At 43.4% G+C, this 22,329-nt stretch overlaps 1 protein-coding gene across 5 annotated transcripts in view; it reads right to left on the bottom strand.

Moving 5' to 3' along the window:
- LOC148010385 (uncharacterized) overlaps positions 1-22,329 on the bottom strand; it is a 164,056-nt gene that overhangs the window by 23,995 nt on the left and 117,732 nt on the right. For all 5 annotated transcript variants that reach the window (XR_015689600.1, XM_087672208.1, XM_087672209.1 and 2 more), the window contains 4 exons: positions 15,286-15,356; positions 15,134-15,185; positions 14,967-15,015; positions 14,681-14,827 (listed from right to left, as the gene is read on the bottom strand). Coding sequence is in view for 4 of the 5 variants with exons in the window: in XM_087672208.1 (XP_087528334.1) it covers positions 14,681-14,827; positions 14,967-15,015; positions 15,134-15,185; positions 15,286-15,356 (319 nt within the window). In the remaining variant the exon portion in view is untranslated. The remainder of the gene's footprint in view (positions 1-14,680; positions 14,828-14,966; positions 15,016-15,133; positions 15,186-15,285; positions 15,357-22,329) is intronic.

The following is a 22,329-nucleotide window of genomic DNA, read 5'->3' as shown; positions in this document are numbered from 1 at the left end:
TGTCGATCCGTCCGGCAAGGACAGGCTGCAACTCCTGCCAAACAATCAACTTCTTGGAACCACGTGCCCCACTATAGTGGAGGCTATTCACATTCCAAGATGCAAGGTGTAAGCTCATGGGGAAACATGTGACTGACCGAACAAACATCTGTTCAGGCATGAAGGCTGCTGATGAAGATGAGAAGCTATGAGACATGCAAGTACGCTTTGCCGCCGGTCTGGCCGACGAACTCCAATCCCCCATGGTGGCCCTCAGCTAGACCATAGGGGTGATAGATGTTCCAAGTGGTACTATCAATGCATCTATCAGCCATGCTGACAGTCGAGACAATGTGCACTGGTAGAAACGAGCCGCTTATGCTAGGGGCCACTTGTTAAAATCCCTCAAAGCTCTCCACTGTGGAGGGGCTCGAAAGATAATGCTCAAGTGAGGGACCTCGACACCAGCCCACCAGTTAATATCCATCATGAAACCAAGCCACTGCTGTGCAAACAATGCTAGTCCTTCTTCTCCCATCCACTGGGAGGTGTGGTCCGCCACCTGACTCTTTAACTCTTCCTCTATCTATGTCATCGTCCACTCCCCTGAGTGAGAGAACTAAAGAAAAAACGCGTAGTTTGGTCCATCCAGTGGTACTAGTAGATGGACCTTGCCCCTCCTTGACTTACGAACCACGAACATCCCCACCTCTAGAGGTAGTGGGAACTCTCTGCACTCCGCAACTCTCAAGTAGAACCATCCGCAACTCTCAAGTAGGACCATGGGCCACTGCGGAAGAACTCCTGTGGCAACAGGTGTGCTTGTCTCGGGAAAGTGTGACGGGCGGCAGGGGTGGATAAGCTAGTGGCTGTATGGGAGGGGAAAGACTACTAGTGCAAGGAGAATGTAGCCGTGTGTGGCTCATCATCTCCTGTGGGAGGAGAGGGGGTGGGTCTGGGGGGGATCACCTGAACCAGGTGAGGATCAAGAGGGGTGCTTAGTAAGGGGGGTGGTGGGAGGGAGGATGATTGTGGGATGGTGGGATGGACGGAGGTACATAGTGGGTGTGTGGGGGGGACTGGTGGCCCTGGAAATGGAGAACTGTGGGCCAGGGTCTAGGGGGGGGGGGGCTATGGGAACTTAGGAGAAGTAGTCTGTGGCGCCGGTGGTGGATGTGGAGGGCTGCGGTCTTGTCAGGTGGGGCGGGCCAGGGGGGCCTCTGGAGTGCTCTATCGAGGGGGTGTCACTCGCCCACCTGCTCCCTGCTACCAAGGCTGGGTCTGAGACGTTGTCTGCGCCCCCCCTACCGTCTCCCTCTCTGTCATCTCTAGACCCGTGTGAAGCCGTCAGTGTCCACCTGCGGACCTGTCGGCGAAGCCACCTTGGCTCCGAAACATGTGCAAACTGCTGCCTGAAGCCCAAAGTCGTGGCAGCGCAGGCACTACCCTGGCTGCCCCGTCACAATGACCTGCTGCCTAAAGAACTGCCCGCCAGCCTCAATCTCTAGGAACTGTGGAATATTCTTGACCTCTTTCACTGCCACCCATACCTTTGAGACTCCTGCAGAGCTGTCACTACATCCGCGAAGGACACGGGAAGGATAGTGCCGAAGAGCCGTCCAAAGTCTTCCACCAATTGGTGATACTCTATCGCCAGGCTGGGGAAAAGAATGATGACCGAGTGCCGAAGAAACCTATTGTGGAGTACAAATGCCTTCACAGTAAAGCCACTATACCAGTGGACCATGTATATGACCCCCTTGGTGGACGCATATGGTAAACTGGCAAGCAACTCGCAAGCTACATTTGCCGAACTAAGCCTGACCATGAGAATCCCTTGGCCCATTAGGACCGCCTCCATGATCTGCGCTATGCCAAAGCGCAGCGTGGAGTAAAGCCAGTCCCGAAGCTGGGCCCTGGCTGGGGAATGTCCTACTACCTAACCATAAATCGATGTTTCCTTCAGCTCCAACTCCTTAGCTCAGACGGCTAAGAGCTGCTCCTCAAAGAGGACGATACCCAAGATGTTTGACTGGGGGGGGGGGGGAAATGTTTTGTGGAACAGCGGGTCGCAGATGAAGACTAGGTGGCCAAGTCCGTTAGAGTGGTGGAATGGCGGGTCGCAGGCGAAGACTAGGCGGCCGAGTCCATTGGGGGCGGGGGGAAGGACGGATAGGTAGGGCGGGCTGTCGCGAGCTGTCGGGGCAAGCTATCGCGAGCCAATGGGGGCGAACTGTCGGGGGGGGGGGGGGGGGGGGGGGGGGGGTTTCATAACGAGCACTGGGGATGGTGTGACGGATTTGTGCAGGCGTGAACAGACATGACCGGGGGGGCAGCTTGCGATGTGACGGGCGTGAGTTGTTTTATTATTTTGGGACCGTTTAAGTAAAGCTAATGCAATTTTAGCTAAACACTTGTCGTTCTGGCCCTAGGATGCCTACGATGGCACCTTCAGTACAAGTGCCCATTCTCCCTTCTTTGCCTGAAGAAGATCGGTTGGATGGATCTAATTACTTCCTTTGGTCTTGCAAAGTGGAGTGGATTCTAGACACATTTGATCTTTGGGCTTTTATAAGTACCCCATTTCTTACAATTTGTGGAGTGGGGACTATCCTCCTTTTGCTGGATCGATAAAATTTAATAACCAAAGTCCTTTCTATATTGGATTTGGGCTTTAACCTTCTTTCTGTCCATGGTTTGACACAACTACATACGCGGTGGTCTTTGCTCAAAATACTATGACCATTTGAGGATGCTTCTACATGTTCCATTTGCTGGAAATGTGCATAGGAGGGTGGGCTCTATAAGCTCACTATCCCTGCTACATGGACTTCCCATGAGCTTGGGCTACTTTGGCATGTCCATTATGGGCATCTAAATTTCAGCTACATTCGATATGCTTCATGGAAGTGATTAGTGGAGGGACTACTAGATTCCTTGTGTTCACACTTTGTGTCCAATTTAATAGAGAAAACGTAGGTGCCTATGACACCAAATGGAGATGATGATCGCTGAAGGGAGATGGAGAATGTGCAACCAAAAACGTGGCTACAGTCTGATGCCAAATGGTGGAGATGGTTGCTAGGTGAAGAGAGAGAATCTGCAGCCCAAAACCCACCTTGGAAGATGTGGAAGATAGGGTATGTGATGTAGGGAGAGATGTAGACCATGAATTGCAATATTCTTCGAGTGAGTTGTGAGCAAAAGTGGAGAGAAAGAGAGCCACAAAACGTCAAAAGGAATGAAGATGGAATGAACGAATGAGTGGAGTCAGTGCCATAAATATAGGCATAGACTGTCTAGAGTGTCATCTATTGAAGTCTCTCAAGTGGCACGCCAGCTTTCTTGAGTGGCACCCCGACACTAAATAATGATCCAAATAAAGCCTTTTTAGGATTGTAAATGAAAACAGAAATAGGAAGGAAGTAGGCGAAATGTACTGAATGACTTGGTTTTCTCAACAACCCCTCTCACGCCCAAAAAGGAGCACAAAAGAGGAGTGAGAGAAGAAGAAGATCAATCCGGAAATTCTAGTATTCCACGTGTAAGGTAACATGTAGTGAAGAAAAGTAGACATGATAAGCTAATAGGACCCGAAACTTAACCTTGGGAGAGAAGCCACAAGCTCCATTACTCAATGTTGGAAGGTCTATGAAGGCCTAGCCAACAAGCCATAGCTGAAACATCCAAAGCTGCAAACTAGAAAGAACCTGTAGATCCTAGGTGTCATGGAAAGTAAGGGGAAGGGGAATCAACGGGTGAAATGGCATGGAGATGTCAACCACCCCAATAATGTAAAGGGTTGTCGACAAGGTGTAGGAAGAATCGTAGGATGAGTAGGGACCCTCTTTGAAGCTAAAGGAATGACATTCCCCTTGGAAGGAGAAAGATAAGTCCCTTTGAAATCCCCTGTTGAATCCACCTAAGAGAGAGAGAATCAAGAAGCTCATGGATCACAGCCTTCAAAACATCAAAAGACAAATGAAACACTGCCCACACTACCAAAGAAGGTATTTTGGGCTCCAACGAAACAGAGGCTAGATAGCTCCCAAAGATGGCCTCTTGAACTAGAGTAGGGGAGGGAGTGTAAGAAGGGGTATCACCTCGAATCTCCTCGATGCCCGCATCAAAGTCGTTCATGGAGCAATCCAAGAGAGGGGAGGTAATAGATAGCTCTTGTGGAACTAGGGGTGAACAACAATCGCCGTCTCTCGATACAATGGACTACAGAGCTGAAGAAGAGGAAGGAGTCGAACATGTTAGCACTCACGTATATGTCGTGTCATTATCCCCTACTTGTGAGCCTTAGTTTGAGTTAGACGAGGACATTAGGAGCTCTAATATTGTATTCTTCTATCATTTTATGTGTTTTAGACACTTTAGATAGAGGGCACATGGGTGCATTTGTTTTTGGGCAATTTTGGCCATTTTTAGTAGTTTAGCCACATTCAGGGTTTTGCTTCTTTTTCACCTATATATAGCCGACTTGCCCTTCCACTTTCATTATCCATTGATCCTTCATGATCGACCAACCCTCTTCATTCTCTCATCCCCCTGCTACCATTTGGCACCCACACAAACGCATAGAGCTGTGTGTTAGGGCTGATCCTCGTACCTTTAGCCATTGCAATCACATTGTTTCTTCTCTCTTGCATTCTCTCTTTGTCTCCTCTCTCTATTCACTTTCCTCTTTCTGTTGTGCACTCTCACAAGATAACCTCTATCTCTCAAAGGAGCGGACAAACAAGATGACAATATCCAACAATCACTCTCTTAGTAATGCAAACTATAGAGCCGGTGGATGGGAAAGCCACTGCACCCGAAAATGGATTGGGAAAACCTCCATAGTAGCACATTGGCGCAATCTCTAGGAGGTTACGACGCTTGATGATCCTCCTTTTGCTCAAAAGGACTAATTGTGCATTGGATGTGTCATATTGCCTTGAGCATAATACTCTGATAGCCGATCCAGAACAATCTCTATGGCCCAAAAGGGAGATGTGGCACAAAGAGTGCCTGGTGGTAGACACATACTCTAATGGTGTGGGGAGCAAAGGTTGAAATTGACAATCTTAAGTGTATGGCCATTCGTGCTGCAGTAGGAGCACCTAGTGCACTTTCCATTTGTCACGGGAGAAGCCATAGTACTAGATTGTTAATCCATGAAGGGAGGGAGGGAAGGAGAGGAACAGAATATCTCCTGATGATGCAACGGAAATAAGGGAGGGAAATCAAAAAATTATACGGAACCTACAACCTGTTGAAACCAACCTTCCTTCCGTGGATGGGTGGTAAATCCCTGATTACAACTTAATTACAGTAGAAAACAATTAATGCAAATCTTAAAATACAAATTTACCTACTAATCTTGGACAATGCACACCCAATTGGCCCCAAATTTGGCGCCCCTTTGGTATTTCTTTAGCTTTATTAAAGAAGAGGTCGATTTACAATGGGATTTTCTCAATCTCTTCCGTTATTCCAACTCCCCTTGCTCCTCAAAATCACTAGCAAGTCTTTAATCTAATTTGCCCCTTGATTTGGGCAATCAATTGGCCTTCACCCGCTTTGATGGAGATGGAAAATGCCCCAAATTCAATTATTTGCTGGTCCCTCCACTTGAATAGGCTAAAAACAGCTTTGGCCCTATTGAATCCAAGTCTTGGAGCTTCAAATTTCTCGCACGCTTCCCGATGCTGCTGCTAAACCCTAATTTCTGTTGCAGATTAGGCTTTACAGAAGAGAGATCTGAAATTTCTCAGCCTCCAAGGGTCCAAATGCTGAGATCTTCAGATCAACCTATGAAATGGCTGGGAGATGAGAGGGAAAGCTGTAGAGAGAGAAAATTCAGAGTTTTATTGCAAAGAATGACTGAAAATCAGTCAAATGTAGCTATTCCCCTGCCACTACAGCATGTAGATGCAAAGAACTAAAGAAAATCAATCATTTACTGCTACTGCCTTGTCTCAACAGCCCCAAATCAACCATAAGCTTGAGCAGTCATGCAATCTCACATGCTGCCAATGCAACACCCCTATACTCAGCCTCAGTACTCGACAAAGCAACTATAGGTTGCTTCTTGCTGCTCCAGCTGATCATTCCGCTTCCCAAGCCAAAAGCATAGCCACTTGTAGATCTACGGTCATATGAGCATCCTTCCCAATCTGCATCCGTGTATCCAACCAGTTTCAAATGCTTATCTCTCACATAGAATAACCCATAATCTACAGTGGACTTAACATATCTCATAATACGCCTAACAACATCCAAATGAGACTTTCTGGGCTTCTGCATGAACTGGCTTATGAGCCCTACAGCATAGCTCAAGTCAGGCCTAGTGATGTGGTCAAGTAGATCACACTTCTGACCATCTACTTATATATAGTCACATCCTCAATTTCAGCTCCAATGCTCATGTCTAGCTTGACATTTTGCTCAAGAGAAAATGACATGCTATCCTTCTCTAACTTAGACATGTTCCCAACATTCTCACTATCATCTTTATCCTTAGTTAAAACCAAGTACGCTGAAAGATGATTTTTCATTACTTTAGAAATGGCAGCTGCAAATACAACAGGGACAAATTCACCTTTCAACTTTACATCAAGTGTGAGTACCTTTCCCTTATGCTGAATAGTGATCTTTTTTGCACAAGAATGAATCACTACATGCATACAGTGAGACCATGGCATACCAAGCAATACATCACAACCCTCAAATGGAGCAATGAAGAACTCTTTGCTGTCCACATATCCTTGTATGTGCAACCGAAGCTTTCCAATGAGTAGTGTGACAGGCTCTACATGGCCTTGACATGCCATTCCAACTTCCCCCATGGATCCCATCTCATCCTCTCTGATGCCTAGACGGACGGTCATGTCAACAGAGATGAAGTTGGCTCATGTACCATTATCAAAGAAAATCAATGCATGTTGATCCCTAATTTTGCCCCATACTCTACACAACTCAGTAGCATCATCGTTGGGCTGATCACTAACAACATCGGGCACCAATCCCACTGATGTTTTAGGCTTCTTTCCTTTAGAATCTCCCTAATTTTTTGATTTTCCAACTTGTTGCCTAATAGGACAATCCCTTGCAATGTGACCCTCCTATTCACAAATAAAACATTTATTTGCAGCCATCAATTCCCTACGTTGCGCCAATGTTTTCAAGCCCTTTCTTTATTATATTGGCCTCTCTTCAGACTAATATTCAGATCTACCCCTTTTCTTAGGCTTAAACAACTTTTTATTCGGCTTCTCCCCACTCTCTAAGAAGCCTGAATCCTTCCCACGCAGCAAAGCATCGGCTGTAGCAGCAATCTCTATAAGCTGAGACATGCTAGGCACGATGGATTTAATGCAAAAATCCTTGATTTCTTTGGGCAGCCCACAAATATATTTTTCCACTTGCTCATGAAGGGATACGGGGCGATAAGAAGTAATAGGCAGCAATGCATCCCAAAGCTTCTTATTATATTGCTCCAAATTCTTACATTCCTTAGCATCCAGCTTATTCCAAGCTGTCATGATATCCACCTCAAAGGTACTTGTCAACCAATTCGATGCAAACATTTGCTTGAGTTGTACCCACGTTGATAGTGCTCTACCTTGCATCAAAAGAGTGGACCACCACTATAATGCATTCCCTTTCAAGAAAGTGACTGCCTTTTGAATCTTTGAGGACTTCGTGAAGTTCCCCCCTAAATAGGCTGCATCAAACTGTTGAATGAAAATCAAAGCTTTCAGCCTATCTTGTACACCGCTGAAGAACTCAAACTTTACTCCTTTTCCACCCTCATCATAGTCTTTTGATGCCCCTTTGGGTGTCAAGTTGTCATACGCTGGCAGCTGCAAAAAGGGTGCATTTGCTGAATTTACATCAAAACCAACACCAAACGGAGCATTTGCATGACCAACATTCATTCCTTGAGCTCCATAAGCATTCGGAGGTGCAGATGCAGTACCAAACATGCTACTTTGTGCCCCAAGCATCAAGCCAATGCTGCCATACATAGGGTTTTGCATATTTCCAGTCATACGCGAATACATTGGGACTTACACACCATGCATTGGTTGCTGCATACCATAAGGATTTGCACCATACATTTCCTTATGCGGTCCTTGTCCAATCATACCATGAAAAATCATGCTTCCACCAAAATATCATGGCTGCCCCTGCACGCCAGGCTGTCCAAAATCCATTGGTTTGGCACTTCCGTGATGGCCTTGCATTTGCATTTCTTACCCCGTAGGTACCAACTGTTTTATTTCATTAGCATCTTTGGAAGCTTCAAATGAAGGGTTTGACATTATCTTCGTTCTTCTTGCCTTTGCTGTCCTTCTTTGGAGCATTCAAAAATCAGGTAAATTGAGAATCCTTTGCCGATTCCACAAAGAGATTTGTTGTTATCCTCATCCGATTCTTGAATTGGTCATCAAATTCCTCTTCACTTTGCTGGTCATCAACCTCCTTATGCCCTGAAGGCCGTGCATCTTGCCCAACAACATTTCCAGCTTGTTGTCCATGGTCTGAATACTTAAAATTAATCTAATAATTATTTCGATGCCTTGAAAATAATTTGACTGGCCAGTAATTAAATTGGCTAGGCAACTTCCATTTTCGAGTGTCTCTGCACCATCTTTGACCATCAGTTTGGAATTAAGTACCATTAAATGCCACTTCTTTAGTATCACCAACTTACACTTATGGCCAAATGGATAACCTAGGCCAACAACTGGCACTAGATACCACCAAGTACCTGTGTGGCATAACTTATAGCAACTTTTGCCTTTGTTACCCCGTGATTTCTTCGTGTCCCACGCTCGTAAATTTACTTTAACCCCGGTTGCACCTCACATGTGCAACATTTACTTAATCATGTGATTAAAAATTAATCCACATGTTAAGTGAGGTTTCAAAAATACATGTCCCCATGACACCTGTCTTTACCCTCCCCAATGTAGAGGATCTTCTTGGCTCTCTGAATACTTATGGCTCCCATATCATATCAAAATATGAGTGTTGTGAAAGCAAACCAAAGAGAATAGAATTTATTAGGAGAAACACAGAGTATATGGCAAACACTAAGAGAGAAGGGAAACTTAAAATACACAAACGAAGAAGAAGATGAATGATAGATCACTGAATCATGTTAAGTGAATCAAGTTGATACAACGGAGTTGAAACTTTGAGGATACGTGCACTATCTTACCTGAATCAGACGGCAACACCTGTAGGAAATCTGCACTGTGAAGAAAGTGAAACATAATTCTCCAATAATAGGATGTCAAAGATGTATGTTGAAGGTAAAGGACAACTGTCGAGAAAGCGGAATACAAGCCTCCAATGCATCAAATCAAAGAAAAAGATTACTAACTACCAACATGTGCTCCAAAAGATGAAGATCAACAGGACGGCTTACCACATGAGGAAATCCAACCCTTGATGGAGCAAGAATTACAAAAACACAAGTGTTTTAAGATAGTAGGGGCTTGCTGAACCCATCACCGATGCTAGGGAGGTGTCAGACTATGAAACACAGCCTAAGAGACTGAGGCCAAGTGGAGAGCACTAGACAGAGGTGATATGGCACCAAAAACAAGGGTATCTGCTATGCCAAATGGAGATGATGGTTGCCATGTGGCGGAAGAGAATTTGCAACCAAAAACACACATACAATTTGACGCCAGATAATGCAAATGGTCACTAGGTGGAGAAAGAGATTCTGTAGCCCAAACATAGCCTTGAAGGTCTGGAAGATAGTGTGCTTGATGCGAGGAGAGATGTAGACCACGAACTACAATATCCTTTAGGGGAGGAGGGGGGAGTAACAATGGAGAGGAACAGTGTGATAGAACGTCGAAAGGAACAAATATGCGATGAATGACTGGGTGGAGTTAGTGCCATATGTATAGGCATAGGCTAGCTAGAGTGTCACCCTGTGAAGTCTCTCGGGTGGTGCCCTAGCTCTCTCGAGTGGTGCTCAAACACTAAATAATGATCCAAATAAAGTCTTTTTGGGATTGCAAAAGGAAACCAAAATAGGAATGAAGTAGGAAAATACTGAATGGCTTGGTTTCTCAACACTTGGGAATACAAGAGTGAGATATATTCCCAACTTCTACAAGTGAAAGGTGTTTGCCAAAATACAGACCACTTTCAAGGTTCGAGGTATTCAAGTTGACCTCGCCAGCAAGTTTTGGGCTAATGTTTTTCCCAAGTTTTATAGGGATCATGGCATTGAGATGGAATAATTCCATTTAAACACACCATTTAAGAATGGTGTGGTGGAGCGTGCCAATTGGACTATGCTTGAGATGGCCCGATCGATGTTGAAGCAGGCCCTCACTCTCCTTAGGGTGAGATGGTTGCTACAATAATATATATCCACGACAAGTCTCCAACTTCAGTATTGCAGAACACGACTCCTTATGAGGCTCTCTTTGGGAAGAAGCCTTATGTGTCCCATTTTCGCATGTTTGGATGCAATGCTTATGTCCATGTGGACAAGGAGGAATGAGGTAGCAAACTCAACTTAAAGTCAAAGACTCTTACCTTTGTGGGCTACATCACAACCACAAAGAGCTATAGGCTCCATGACCCGAAGACATGAAAGATTGATGTGAGCACGGATATAATCTTCAATGAGGCCGTGGCCTCTAATGATCCGATAGATGATGCTTCTTGTGCAAGGTGTTCTTCATTATCAATTGAACCCCTCCCCTCCCCACCATCAGCCCCTCCCCTTCCTTATAGGTTACCTATTAAAACCCTTCCTTTGTTTTCGACTCCTCCCCCTCCATCCCCTCCTCCTCCCCCTTGAGCTCGTTTTCCCCCCTTGATAGGTTTTCTATTCCTTCTTCATCGAGTATTACTAGTCCCTCCTCATCCACTTAGGTGTCTTCTACGAGTCTTAAACCATTTGAGCACGCCGCCCCTTTTTCTAACAAAGATATAGCTTTACCCAATGAGTGGGAGTTCCTATCCAAAAGAGGTGTACCATAGGTACCAAAGACCTCAAGGTCTCCCTTCACAGCAAGATAAGTCGATCACCATTCCTCAATGGTATCAGTGGTTCACAAAGGATACAAGAGTGACTCACTTTCTTGTGACCCCTTCCAGCCCAAATAGATCAACTAACATATAAGCCCAACGAGATAGTTCACTTTGCGTGAACTATGCTCTTATGTCACAAATTCTTCAAGATCATAAGCCTACTACAATTCATGAAGCTCTTGTACACACGATGTATGGCACCATGCAATGCAGGAGAAGCTTGATGCAATTGAGTATCACCAAACTTGGGAGTTGGTTCTCATCCAAGGGAGCAGGAGGTGACTGGTATAAAGTGGGTCTCTAAGACAAAATACATAGCTGATGGCTCCTTGGATAAGCACAAAGCTAGGCTTGTTGCCAAGCATTTTGCTCTTAGGGTGGGTTTGGACTATTTCCAAACTTTTGCACCTCAATCCAAATGTCTACTATTCAGACTATTTTGCCTCTCATAACCCATTACAATTGGTTTATCTTTCGGATAGATATGAAGCTTGCATTCTTGAATGGCATACTCAAGGAGGAGATTTATGTTTTAGAGCCTCTTGGTTTTCTTGCGCAGGGGAAGGAGAATCATGTCTATAAATTGTGGAAGGCTCTCTATGACCTAAAGCAATCTCCTAGGGCTTGGCACCAAAGGATTGATCGAATCTTGAAGCATAGTAAGATCCCAAGGAGTTTGAGACATTGTGAAATGGTTACGTGTCGTCCATGTATCTTGCACAAAACCAAGCCTCCACAATATCATAGGATACTCTTTAAAAGAGCACAAACTCTTATACCATGTGAAGATATGCTACGGTTTACAGAGAGAAAACACATAATGAGCGAACACGACTCAAATGCAATAACTCGCAATAAACACAAATGCAAAATGCAAAATGCAAAAAACACACATAAACAGAGAAGAGAGAGAACTCTAAAGTGAATAAATGAATGCTGTAAATGAAGGAAAGAATGTACAAGATGCTCAATGGTAGAGCTGTCCAACACAAACCGGTGGCTTTCATGGGAGTGGATTCAGGGAGGTGTTGATGTGCGTTGTCCACTGGAGATGGACCGTGAGTGTACTAACCACCGATCAAAGTAAAATTTGATGAAGAAAAGTGCTAAAAACACAAAAATGACTTGCTGTAGATGCAAATGCAAATCAGGCCGATGCTAGAAATGGAAGGGCAGTAGGCTAGAAACCACAATGCAGTAGACTTTGGGGCTGGAACCAGTAAACGCAACAATGTAACTACTTGAAGATGATGGCAGCTGATCACTGGTAGCAGTGGAAAGCTAGGCAACAATTGTAGACCGCGTAGTAGCAATTGTTTGGGGGCTGGACAGCTAGTGGAAGAGGGCTGATGGCTAAAACCTACAGGACAAGGATAGGGCTGAATGGTGGGCAGCCTATCTATTCATAGATGCAGGAGGATCCTCCCAAATTAGGGATTTGCATGTAGGACACCGAAACTCTCTAAAACCACTCCCTGTTGATTGAAACTTTTGGTAATTTACATGATTTGGGGCTGTTGTAAGAGCTAATCAATACGGAATCTCAACACCCGATCTACATACTCCTAGAAATATCTACCCATACTCTAAGGAATCCTCCCTCCGGAAGTTTGGGCCTCTCCAAGCATTGTATAAATCCATCTAAATAGCAACACCTACTCCTGTCGCAATGATTACTCAATGCCCATGAAACTTTGTTCTTTGTATCCCCCGAAGACCCAAGAGAAGGAAATCGCGCCGACGCCATTGACCACTCTACAATCCATGCATCACGCAGCGTTGGGTCCCTAAAACCTTGCTTGGCTGCTAAACTGCCCATGTGCAACCCTAGAGCAATAGCTCTTACACCATCCTTCTCTAGACTAGTCCCATTTACTGTATCGTCCAGTCCAATTCAAGTGGAACCCTTGCACCACACTCCTTCAAGAAACAAGGTTCCTCCTCAACCTTTTCTCTCCCTCACATTCCTACTCCAAAGTCCCTAGACTGTCGATGCCTCTCCAAGCATTCAAGAGCCTAGTATTAGAAGGCTTGTCTTGACCACAAAACTACTCTTGCTAAAACCTCTATGGATGCATAGATATTGAGGATCCTTTTGGATGACCCAAGTGTGTCCAATCAAGACCATAAGCTCAACCTGCCATGGTCAAGCCATTATGTTGGAAACATTAGAAGAGAAGCTGCAACAAAGGTCACTTTTGTTCTAGCAGCTTTGGAGTACGATGAATCCTTGACATCTATGGTGGGTGTAGGCTCTGCTGGTTGGCTCGTGTCTCTTGGCAAGGCTCCCTTCTATCTATGGCGAAACTTCAGTATATGCATGGATGTAGACTCTATTTGGGGTCTCTTGCCAAGTGGCATCCTACCAAAAGTGCAACAAAACAACTAGTACATGATGACAAGGAACTTGAGGTGTCTGTTTGGCTCCCCAATATGATGATAACTTGTTATTGAGTAACGGAGTCTCCTACTATTATCTCAATGAGAGAGGAGCTCCAATGAGGGTTCATCACTGTCATATGTAAACAAGCAATGAGCCTGGTAGTAAAGAGGTGCCTGAAGTCCTCTGGTAGGGAAAATTAGCCCAAGAAAGAAGTGGAATAGGCAACAGATGTATGTGGCTGTTATGCTGCATGGAGGGCTTGTAAGGTATACAGGCAGCAACTATCTGCTGGCAAGGAGGGTGAGACAGGTAATGGACTGCCAGAAGGGCAGAGACACAAGGGAAATCAGCAGTAAAGTGGCTGATCTCAGCCAGCAAAAAAGGTGCAGCAGCAAGACAAAATGACAAGGAAGAAAAGGCCAGCAAGTGGCAGCAGTGCTGGCATCTGAGGGAGGTGTGTAAGGAGGGGGGCATCATGGCAGATGCAAGAGCTGCGAAAGGCAACTGTGAGGGAAGGGGAGGGGAAGTGAGGGTGTGAATTGACAGGAGAGGGAGGTGGAGCAACATGACACACAGGCAGTAGAGGTGCATCCAAGGAAGGGAACTTGAAGGGTTGAAGAGCAACCTAGTTTGAGCAGTGGTTTGAGCTTCCACTGTCTCTACATCAGAACTACACCAGTGATTGTCAAATAAACAATTACTGCACTTCCTGCCATTCATAGCCTGGTGTTAATCCAAGCTATGCCAGCAGAGGTGGCATCCAACACGAGCGCAAAGGCTTAAAGAGCAACCTAGTTTGAACAGTAGATAGTATGATGATAGTTCTCTCCTACTCAGCATAGTACTTTTGAGTTTCCACTGTCTCTACATGAGAAATACACCAGTGATTGTTAATTAAATGATCATTGCAGGCTTCCTGCCATTCATAGACTGGTGTTAAGCCATACATGAACACTTCACAACCCACCCACCAAAAATAATAACTTTTATCTTAACGCTAGTGTAGAATGTAATTTCTGAGTTGATCAATTCAATAAACCTTTGAAAACGTTGTGCAGAACAAAAGGCAGTGATCTATCATAATCTAATATTGTGATCCATCTTATAAGCTTCATGCAAAAGGGAGGACAATCTAATCCGAAATTGTGAAGATGCTATATTTCTAAAATTGGTTAGAGAGTGTTCCATTTACATGTAGCTCTCAAAAGACATATGCAACAACCAAGCAGCAATGTTTATGACTTTTCAATACTATACCTGTAAGCCACTGATCGCAAATTGATTTTGGTAAAATCTGAACCAAGATCAGTGTCCCCAATTCTCATTTCTTTACTGTTTATACTGTCCTCCATGCTGATGGGAAATACCATTGCAAGACCTTCCACAGTAAGAAGATGTGGATACCTTGTGTACAGTAAAGGGGCTCTGAATAGTGACCTTATGTATGTACAAAAGTAAACCTTTACACAACAATTCTATTGATCTAGAGGCAAGATTATCACATCTAAGGAAAAGTTTGGAATGCTTAGTTATATAAGGATACACACTGTCGAACAAATCAATCCCTGCAGATACCGCCTGCAAAACCTCCTCTGCAAAACAATCACCAGCAATCATGTCATAAGCAGTTCCTCATGAACCCACTTCTGTGCTACAGCTAACAAGCACATTTTTATTTTGAGTCATCATACCCTCAATACCACATATTACCTGGTTTGCCAAGCCCACTCACATGTCGCACTTTCTCAACTGGTAAATTCACCTAAAAATAGACCAGAGATGTTTAAATTACTTGCAAGTGGAATCAAATCACTCAAATTTCAGTAAGGAAGAAGAACAATGACATGCATCTTCAATTATACTATGACAGCTTCGAGAAGAGGTCCTCGCTCTTCTGCACTTTCTCCTAGTCCAAATCCACTTAAGGAAAACCCTGTGAGTTCAACCTTTTAAAAAATCAATAAACTCTCAAGTTAAGATCTCCCTCAACGTGCAACACCTTTTTTTGCAAGAAAAAGGTGCAGCTAATTATATTACTTATAAAACAATACAACTAACTGCAAAACCTCAACAGTCTAGCTTGACCTGGGTGCAAATTAAAAGTATACGAGGCCTCCCAATGCAGTTTGGGGGGGATGGGGGAAAGAAGCCATTGAGGAGTCTAAGACCACCAGGACTTACTGTTTTTGAGGGTGAAAAACAGGATATCGCAACCGCAAATGTGAAGTAACTGCTGCCAAATCTTCAGTCAATGATGAGAGTCCCCTTGAAGGAGTGACGTTGGACGCTGAAAGCTCCATCAAGGTCGCATACACTGAGAGGCTCTCACCGTTGAAGACTGATTAGCGACAGGCTTTCTAGATGTGCTACCCTGTGAGCCTGCCAATAAATTTGCACACCTCAATTAGGGACGCAGTAGGCTCCAGTGTTGCAGCTGGGCAGAGCCTACACACCCACAACTGCGCACACCTGCCTCAACGATGAAGATTGTGTCACAAATCTTCACTTCATAGAGTGTGTGATCTCCTTGGCTAACAGCTAGCTCATTGCCAACAGAAAGCATCCCGAATGACACACCCAAGGCTGGGCTCAACTCAATGCAATATTGTATAGGCTCCTCTCCAAACCAACCGCACTGCCTCACACAACCATAGATAGTGCTTCAAATTTTCCAAGCAGTATTGAAGGTAGTGCTAGAGCAGACCCCATCGTACTGCATCTAGACCAACCAAATACCAACTGTTAGAGACTCATCCTACATCAAGATATGCTCTGCCTGGTGCCTGTTGCACGATGGAGTCCAATCTATAACATTCTACATCAAGATATGCTTGCGACTCCATGCAATATAGACACAGACACTTTCACTTCTATGAAACTAACAAAGGCAAACTAGCTCCACTCTCGTGGATCCTTGTCCACCTCATCCAAGGCCCTGCCCAAGTCACCACTCCAAAGTACCTAAACAAGCGATGTGTGGGTCAAGTTGCAATGTCCCTTGGAGTCCCATGACTCAAACCCTCCTCCAAGGGAGGTTTGTGAAATTAAGCCCTCTAGCCCTCTAACTAGTGCTAATTGGCCACTCCTACACAATGAACATGTTTGAAGGGGAACCTCTATCTTTGCCTTTTACCTATAGAGGATGCCCACTGGTGAAAATCGTATTGTCCAAGCACGGCCCAATTGCACTGGCACATGGTGGGAGGGGCCACACACTCATGTAGGACCACTCCATCAATCTCCAATTGCGTGCTCACTCCATGTACTCCTTGCTAGCTGTAAAGAAATGCTCTATCACAAAAAATGCAAAAACAACTTGTACAACAAATGCACAGACTCATAAAGAACATAGTAAGGGTTAGGATAATGCAAAAACAATGGACATAGTGAATAATAAACAATGGACATAGTGAATAATAAACAATGGACATTGAATAGAATACGATGCTCAATGTAGCATACACACTATGCAGTGAAGAATATTGACCCTTGAACTCCCTTGTCTCAAGTAATAAGTCAAAGAGTACAAGCTCAAGAGTGTGTCGTACCCTAACGGATCCCGAAACGCAGCAAGGCAACCTCCGAAGGTGTTTGGCAGCAGCAAGTGCAGCAATGATATGCCAAGACTGTATTAGACCAAGGATAGAATCAGCAAACACTAATGATGATGATGGCATGGCAACTGTACAGAAGGCTGAAAAGCAAAAACATAGCATAGGAGAGTATGAATTGCAAGTAATGTGAAATGCGAGCTCCAAGATGATGTGTGAGGCTGGGCAGTAAGAGGCTCATCAAAACGCAGCCTGTCTAGCAATTACCAACTTTAGATGACAGTTCTTGGCCAGTCCATGCAGTCTGGAAAGGTGACAAACAACCAAGAATGGAGTGTGCACATCAAAGCTCTAGAACCTACAAGCTACAAAAACGAGATTTAGGCTAGATGGATGGCAGCATGTCTATTTATAGGCATATTAGGTCCTCTCAATTAGGGCTCATGCTTATGGGACACAAACATTCTTTAGGAGCGCATTTTTTAAAAAATAGAAGGTTTAATTCATTAATCAACTAAGTCTTGGGGTTGTTTTAATGACGCTAATGCATTTTAGCTCAACATCCCCTCTCAAGGCCAAAACTAGGACCATAAAGGGATTGTACTAGCCCAAGCCCAAATTTTTTCTTTTCTTTCCCAAGCCCTCCCATGCCAAAGCAGCCAAGGCATCGCGCAAAGGGTGCACATCAATTGCCTAGTAAACCTACCAAGTCTACAAAGGCAATGGTCATCTTATCAAGGGAGTCCAAGTGATCACCCAAAGAGGCCAAGGCAACGGACACAGGGTGCTCATTAGCTGCCCACTGGCCTATCAAGACCTATAAAGGTGGATGGGACCACAATGGACTTTGCTTCTCTCTCTTTTTTTCAAAAAAGGGGTTTTGATTTTTTTGAAAAGATTTATCTTTCAGGGTTTTCAATCAGTTTTCATCCTATTCAGTAATTATGTGCTTTGGGGAGAATAAACTTTAAAGGGATAGTCAGACACAAGACCTTCATAAAATAAGAAAGCTATCCCAACCACCACTAGAATTCAATCACAAAGAAATCTATGGAGGGTATGCGGTGGAAGCAAAAAAGACGAGGGGAAACAAGCTAAGCAAGTCAGGCAAGCAAAGCAAGCAAGGGAGACAGCCAAGTGAGATACCACAAATATGGTGGACCCAAAGTCGACCATTCCAAACGACTGAAAAGGGATAAACATGCAGAGATGCATGTTTACAAGAACAAAATACCGATGCACTAGAGTTAAACAAGAGGCAATACACGTCATCATGCTCATGCAAAATGCTATGTAACAGTGCCACTTGGACAATCCCTCACACGAGAATTCTTCACATGCCCAAGCACTCTTTTACAATCATAATCACCCAAAGAATGCGAATAATGATAAATGTACAAAATAATAAGTGACTTTGAAGCAATAATGAATCAAAATCTTGTCACCCTCAATAGAAGAAACTCCCCCTCACCTCTCCTCGCAATATGAAAGGAAAAGCCAAAGAAAATCACCCTCTCCCCATCAATCCAAAGCAATAGGAAAGGGTGCACTTGAAACACGAGTCCTCCTTCTTGGATAGGGTGGTAATACCTAATTAGGCACTTAATTATAGCAATCAATAAATGAGCATAAATTGAAATGCACACTTTACCTGAATAATCTTGAACAATAGACACCCTGTTGGCCCCAAAACTGGTACCCCTTTCAACATTTCTTTAATTTTAATTGCTAATGGACTGAGTATAAGTTGAGATTCCAAAATCTCCTTGGCTAATCCAAAAGCCCCTTGTTGTACAAACAAACAACAAATAATTCGGGCCAATTGCCCCTTGATTTTCACCTAGAACATACTCTAATGGAACCCCAAGTGACCAAATGCTGCCCCAAATTCGCAATGGATAAGCCGGCAGTTGAAATCCTTGACAATTCCTTGAATTTCAAGTGCTACTTTTAGTATACTATGCCCTTAACTAATGGCACGCGTCACGAAGTGGTTGCTAAACCCTAATTTCTGCTGTAAATTAGGGTTTACAGCAGCAAAAATTCTTTTGCTGTCCACCGATTTTGGTTATGATCTTCTACAAATGGCTGGGAAATGCTGATATAGCCTAAGAATGGGCTGGAAAAGGTGAGAGAATGCAAAAGAGAGGGAAGTTCTTGATTTTCCACACAAGAGAACCCCTAAAATTGATTGTTGCCTACTCTAATCAGCTCCAAAATGCTGTCACCTACTGCAAGGGAAGTGTTCGGCTGCTATCACGTACATTAAATGTTGTTGTTTACATATGTAGGCATCATAAACGATGTCGCTTACATCACTAGGGTCTCCTGCAGTAGTTAGCAGCCTCTTGAATATCTCCACAACAGCAAATTCTAATCAACAACTTCTTCTCCCTCTCTCTCATAGGCCAAATGAATGAAAACAGCCTCCACCATCCCAAAAACGTCTCTCAATTGTATGGGTATTTGTGCCAAGTGGCACCATTCTAAACCCATTTTCCAGTATTATCCAACCAGTAAATTAATTTTCATTTTAGCCCGTTTGGCCCTACCCAAAATTCGATGTGCCCATCCATACTAAAATTGGCTAAGCCGTTTGCCACTTGGAGTGGTCCCCAATCTTTGTTGACCCCTAGACTAACATTACTTAATTAACTAATGCTAGTCCGTAGTGTTACCACTAACACTTATAGGCCAAACAACTATCCTAGGGTCAAAACTGACACCAACTAACAACCAGAACCCAACTAGTATAACTTGTCACAACTTTTCCCTTTGACACCCACTCCATCCTCGAGGTCCTTGGCCTGTTACCATGAAATAACTACGATGTGCAACACATGCTTAACAACCTTGCACATTTCATTATTAACTTAATGACATGTTACTAGCAAGATTAAAGCATCTCAAACATTTCACGTCCCCGTGACAGACCTACCTCTTGAAATCCCTGCAATCATCCTCAATTGCATTGTATTGTGCTAAGGCAAAAGTCTACTGCATTAGAATTTCCATAAGGCATCACAATCACAACATTGACCACTGTTGTCTAACTATGCCATATGCCCCCAAAACTTGCCGAAATTTTCCAACCAGCATAAACATCAAATAAAACTGAAAAACAATTTAAAAATGTTGCTAGAAACACATTCGATGCATCCCTAACTCATGTTTCTCAACTGTTCTAACTTCACAACCATAGTAAAGCATATTCTCACAATAAACCATGGCTGAAGTTGTCAATGGTTGTAAACCATTGAAAAGTGAGCATCAACTAATCTTATGCTGATCTGAAAACTGGTCACAACTGCTCCAAATGTGATCTCAAGCCGATCACAAACTAAGTGCAAAATCTGATCCGTAACTGATGCAAAAACTGATGCATAGCTGATCCTAAAAGTGAACATAAATTGATCAAGAATTTAGATGAAACTAATAAAAATTTGATCTCCAAACTGATGCAAAAAATCATGCCAAACTGATGCAAATATAGAGTTTCAATGCCACGGTGAAACCCGTACTCATCTATGTATATCCAATAGTGACTAGCACACTAAATAGTGACCTCACAATGGTAGACATACTATCAACACAACACCCTAGATCCATATTGAATATATCTGAGATCCACTATATATGAGAGTTGTCCAAAACTCGTGGAGTGGAAGTGCTACCTCCCCCTTGAGCATCAACCATTGCTCTATTAAACCTGATTAAGCCCCATCTAAAGTCAGCTCTAGTTAAAAGGCACCTAGGTAAAGCTGCAACAACTAAGGATGGCTTGCCAAGTCATCCTCTTCCATCCATTTTGCATCCATTGTTGAATAGTTTTGAAACTTCACCAAATATCAAGCTGAATTTCAGCGGATACAACCTCTAGCACATCACCACAAAAATGCCTCAACACACTGACATGAAAAGCCATTGTGTATCTACCAATGTGGAGGTAATTCCAGCCAATATGCCACATTGCTAATCTTCTCCAACACTCATAGTATCCCATACTTAACTTTGAATACAACCTCCCTCTTCCTTTTATATTTTTCAACCTTGCCTCTTCAAAATGCAACAATGCATAATCGCCCTCTACAAAACGCAAAGTGCGTCTATGCCGATCAGTTGTCCTCTTTTGCTTTTTCTGTGATCTCTAAAGTGCATACCTTATCTTTGCATAGGCTGCATCCAAGTTTTCCACATAGTGATTAGCCTCAAAGATCTTATCTTTAGTCTACAAAATAAGCGGTACCTTCTTGCCACCCTCAACCACCTCAAATGGAGCTTTACCAATGAAACTATGTATCGTGTTATTGTAAGCAAACTCAACCAATGACAAATTTTGCTCCAACTCTATCTTATGGTCTGAAACATAACACCTCGAAAGATCCAACATTGTGGAATTAGCTTGTTCGGGCCAACCATCTATCTACCGAAAAAAGGATGATGAGAATTTCAGCTTGATATACATATTCTCAAACAACCCCTTCCAAACTAAATTGGTTATCCAAGAATCTTAACCACTATGACAATTAGGTCCACCATACCATGATACTTAAAGATGTGTTGCAAAAACAATCGTACCATGTGATCAGCCTTTAATTTCTTCCTCATCGGAATGAAATGGGTCCATTTGCTAAACCTGCAAAAAATGATAGTCCATATCCCATCATTCCTTGTACATGTCCTAGGAGGCTCAAAAATAAAATCCACAACAATGCCTCACCAAGGCCTATCTGGATTAGGCAAGGGCTATAACAAACCTGGCATCTTATGGCTATCATGCTTTACCTTCTAACATATGATGTATGTCCTCACAAATTACATATGATGTATGTCCTCACAAATTGCTCTACATCATGTCTCAAAGCTGGCTTATAAAAGAAATGTTCCATTGCTTTAATTGTGGCATTAATAGTCTGATAGTTTGTTTGTACTATAAAATTAGCCCTTAACAAGTAATGTTTCCACATAGACAATGCATGAATTATAGCCAAGAGCTCTTTCTCATAGACCTATAAATTTCTCTCTGCACCATGGAGAAGACAGCTGTCATAAGCCTTAACTAGGCCATTCCACATTAAAACAACTTCAATGTTGTTTCCACATACATCACACTGAACCACAAACGACTTGCTTAGATTAGGCAACAGAAGCAAAGGATCTAAAGTCATGTTTTCCTTTAACTTCTCAAATTTTGAAATTTCCATTGTTGTCCATCTAAATGGCATATTTTTCTTCTGCAAAGCATGCAATGAAGATACAATTTCAACAAACCTACATATATACTTCTTGTAGAAATAACATAAACTGAAGAAGCTACAGATCTCACAAACATTCTTGAAAGGTGGTCATCATTGT

This window comes from Lygodium microphyllum, chromosome 29 (assembly GCF_053477565.2).
Source record: "Lygodium microphyllum isolate KBCC chromosome 29, Lygodium_microphyllum_v1.1.10, whole genome shotgun sequence".
NCBI classification, from domain to species: Eukaryota; Viridiplantae; Streptophyta; class Polypodiopsida; order Schizaeales; family Lygodiaceae; genus Lygodium; species Lygodium microphyllum.
The sequence above is the reverse complement of the archived record's forward strand: the minus strand, read 5'-3'. Positions and strand labels throughout refer to the sequence as shown.